The sequence below is a fragment of the Cupressus sempervirens genome, chromosome 2 (genome assembly GCF_028749045.1).
Source record: "Cupressus sempervirens isolate cs-2001-9-10 chromosome 2, ASM2874904v1, whole genome shotgun sequence".
Taxonomy (NCBI): Eukaryota; Viridiplantae; Streptophyta; class Pinopsida; order Cupressales; family Cupressaceae; genus Cupressus; species Cupressus sempervirens.
The window spans coordinates 595,654,699-595,658,289 of NC_143119.1; the positions used below are offsets into that span (position 1 = coordinate 595,654,699).

At 37.5% G+C, this 3,591-nt stretch overlaps 1 protein-coding gene across 1 annotated transcript; it reads right to left on the reverse strand.

The window, feature by feature from the left end:
* Positions 1-915: 915 nt before the first annotated feature.
* YLMG2 (YGGT family protein) lies at positions 916-2,419 on the reverse strand. Its single transcript, XM_089814633.1, has 3 exons — positions 2,008-2,419; positions 1,709-1,908; positions 916-1,449 (listed from the first exon to the last, which is right to left on the reverse strand). Exons 1-3 carry the CDS (start codon positions 2,311-2,313, stop codon positions 1,176-1,178), a joined length of 780 nt encoding a protein of 259 aa, XP_089670759.1. The 5' UTR covers positions 2,314-2,419; the 3' UTR covers positions 916-1,175.
* Between the last annotated feature and the right edge of the window lie 1,172 nt (positions 2,420-3,591).

Here is a 3,591-nt window from a genome sequence, read left to right on the forward strand (position 1 = left end):
ATATCTTAACTATGCCTCTTTGTGAAGGGAGGTATCCCTTAGAAAGAGATAACTGTTCAAGGAAACACGATCCTCGGTCAATTTCTGCCTTCTAAATTGTAATTGCTTTTAGTTTATCTTTGTTTATTTCTAAGAAGAGTTGCCCTCTCTCAATCACTGTTGTTTAATACAATTGCTCCATTTGATATGCGCTGCCTTTGTACACATGTCCACTGCCTTGGACTTAGTCAAAATATGAGTGCTATTTCATGGGTTCGTTACTTTGAATAAAAAATTGTGATGTCTTATATAGAAGACAATTTTCTATCAATGGAGGCAAGATTGCATTACTGCTTAGGCAGCGGTATGACACTCAATTTCTGTAAGGTCAGAGATAGACCTAGTACATATCATATAATTCTGGAAAGTGTCAGATATTAGGTCTCCGTGTTTTTATTAGCATTTGTAAGTTAGCATGATCTGTAAATAATATGACAAAACCCGATCAGAAGATGGTCTAAAAATCAACAAATAACATGCTATGAACTCAAACTTCAAGGAAACTATCTTGTGCATTATAAAATTTCACTTGCGGAAAAACATAACTAATCGCATGATTTGTGTTCCCTGCTTTTTATCTGTAAGTAATGTTTATGCGGAATTCTAAGGAAATAATCTATCTTTTATGAAGACCTTATGCTTACTATATTATGGTAAATAAAGGAGGTGAGTGCCAAACTTCCAAACATCAAGTGATAGTAATAACAGAACACAACTTACGGTCCACAAAAGGAACTTGTTCCCTTCTAATAGAGACACATTAGGGTCTAATTCCGGTTCTAAAAGGTCCAATGATACATGGATTAATAAAGCAAGCAATATCAATTTTGGGAAGAATGTATACCGTAAAGACTAACAGATTAAACGGGACGGATAGGAGAAAACTGAAATACTAGAATAATTTATATTTTTTGAACCAACTAAATGGTTGCATAGTTTTATTTTAATTTCAATATCATGGGGAATAGGCAGAGACAGAATGGTAAGCTTGATGTAACAAACCATTAATTCTGCATATGAACTCAAGGCATAAGGGCACTAATTTAGAAACTCAAATTCACACAACGAATGTAACAGAACAATTATTGCTTTCTTTGGTGCTCAGCTGCTCTTAACAGTTTTTCAATGCCCACAATTTACTTACAATGATCATCTTTCCTTTGAACATCAGTAGAACTGCATTGCCTTTTCAACCACAACTTCTGTTTTGCAGTGACACTGGAAGAATGAATAGGCATTGCGGCTGACGCCTGCGTGTTTTCCATGCCCTTGGGCAACTCAGCGGGAAGAGCTGCAGCCGCATTGGTCAAAGCATTTAGCAAAAAGAATGCAAGAATGGGAGACAAGTCCAGTCCACCAAGAGGAGGTATAACACCTCTGAAGATATTCAGATATGGATCACAGAGTGTGCTGCATTAAATAGTCTGAGTGTTAAACCCTGAATATGTTGATCTTAGCTGGGTAAAGATACAAACCATTAACTTTACTACTACTTCTCAAATTTCAGCTAATAAATTAGGTCCAAAACATAAATTGCTGCACTTGGGACAGAAATAATCCCTGAGTCATGCGGTGGGCTAAGCAGGGGAAAATCAAATGCTTATAAAAACATATTATCACCATTACTTCTGAATCAGGACATAAAAAGTAATATGAAAAATTGACTTACCTTAAGGGGTTCACAATTACTGGCGGAGAATTAGGAAACCAAGTTAAGACCAGCCTTGTTATCAGTAGAGTGTTATAGATGTTGAGAAAATTAGAAATCCCAGTTGTCACCACCATTTCCGCCACTGAGTCACCAGGCAATACAGCTGCAAAATTATACGAGGAAAGAGGGTTTATTTGCCTCATTCTTTGCAAATGGGCCTGTAACACAAACGAATGAAGGAAAAAGTCAGTAACTGTCACAATGTCCTAGGAACTGAAGCGCCAAGAAGTTCGATGTCAAAGAGAGACTAACGTAACTCCAATTGGGTGTGCCTGGAAGATATTTTTGTATTGAATGGAGAGACATTTCAGCCTTTGGAGAAATGGATTGCTTGCTGTTAAGCTGTTCGCTGTTCTGTTAATAGTTTGCCTGCATTCAATCAATGCAAATTCTAACATATTTAGAAGATTTTGACATCCTTCCGCAGCTTTTTGCATCGGAAGTGCTGGTGTTGGTGTCGGTTTTGACGTTATTGTCGATGTTGGAATCCTTGAAATGAATGGAACGGCAACTGGTAGAAGAAATTTGGAGGGACTAATTGCATGCTTCTCCGCATTAGCCATTTCCTGCTATCCTGTGCAAGCTACCGGCGTCACACCATCCATAAGATAAGGTATACCGTTCCCCCGTCCTATAATTGTAATTCCAAATTGTAAAATCCCACCAAGTGGAAATTGAAGCAAGTTGGTAATGCATATATAGGGGAGAGGATAGAAGAAAGATCACGTGTACTCTTAATTTCAGCGGTTCATATGGATTCAAGAGCTATTTTAAAAAATCAGTTATCCAGATCTATTTTCTAAAATCAGCTGTCCAGATTGCTCAATTGGTGACTCAATAAAAAAAAATCGCGACTTGACATTTTGCCATGGGTTTTGGTCCTATTTATTTAATGGGTCTACTTATTATCATTTTAGAGCATACCTATCCCAAACCTACTCATCATATCATCCAAATTGTACAAGGTACATGCCCACCCAATCCACCACTTTTATCATTTTAGAGCATACCTATCCCAAACCTACTCATCATATCATCCAAATTGTACAAGGTACATGCTCACCCAATCCACCACTTTTACCATCATTACTTCATGTTAACACCTTACACTGCAACATGGTGTGACATTTACTATATGTCACCTCTTCTTACAATCACCTTAGCGAATATGTTATTCGAACAAAACTACATTCAATACATCAAACTCCTCATGGATCAAGTCGTGTCTCATTCATTTCTATCCCATTTTGTAGTCTTCAGTTGTTTTGTGACCAAAACATGTTTGGTCGGGGATTTTGCAACTTCCATATGCGACGAGAACTAGATTGCTCAGTTGGTGACTCTAAATTAAAAAATATATTCATGGCCTGACACTTTGCCATGTGTTTTGGTCCTATTTATCCAACATGTCTACTTATTATCATTTTAGTGTATCGATTAGGATGTGTGCATACCTACCCCAAACTTGTCCACCATATCATCTAAACTAGAAAATGTATGGCATTTCATCACATGCCCACCCAATCCACCACTCTTACCACCATTACTTCATGTTGACACCTTATATTGCAACATGGTGTGACATTTACTATGTGTCACCTCTTCTTACAATCACCTCAAGGGACATGTTATTCAAACAAAACTTTATTCAATACGTCAAACTCCTCATGGATCAAGTCGTGTCTCATTCCTTTCTATCTTGTGCATTATGTAGTCTTCAATTATTTTCTAACCATGACATTTGGTCAGGGATTTGGCAACTTCCACATGCAACGAGAACGTGCTCTTTCCTTCACTAGCTACACCATCATTTAGCTAATACTTGAGTTTTTTTGTCGCAT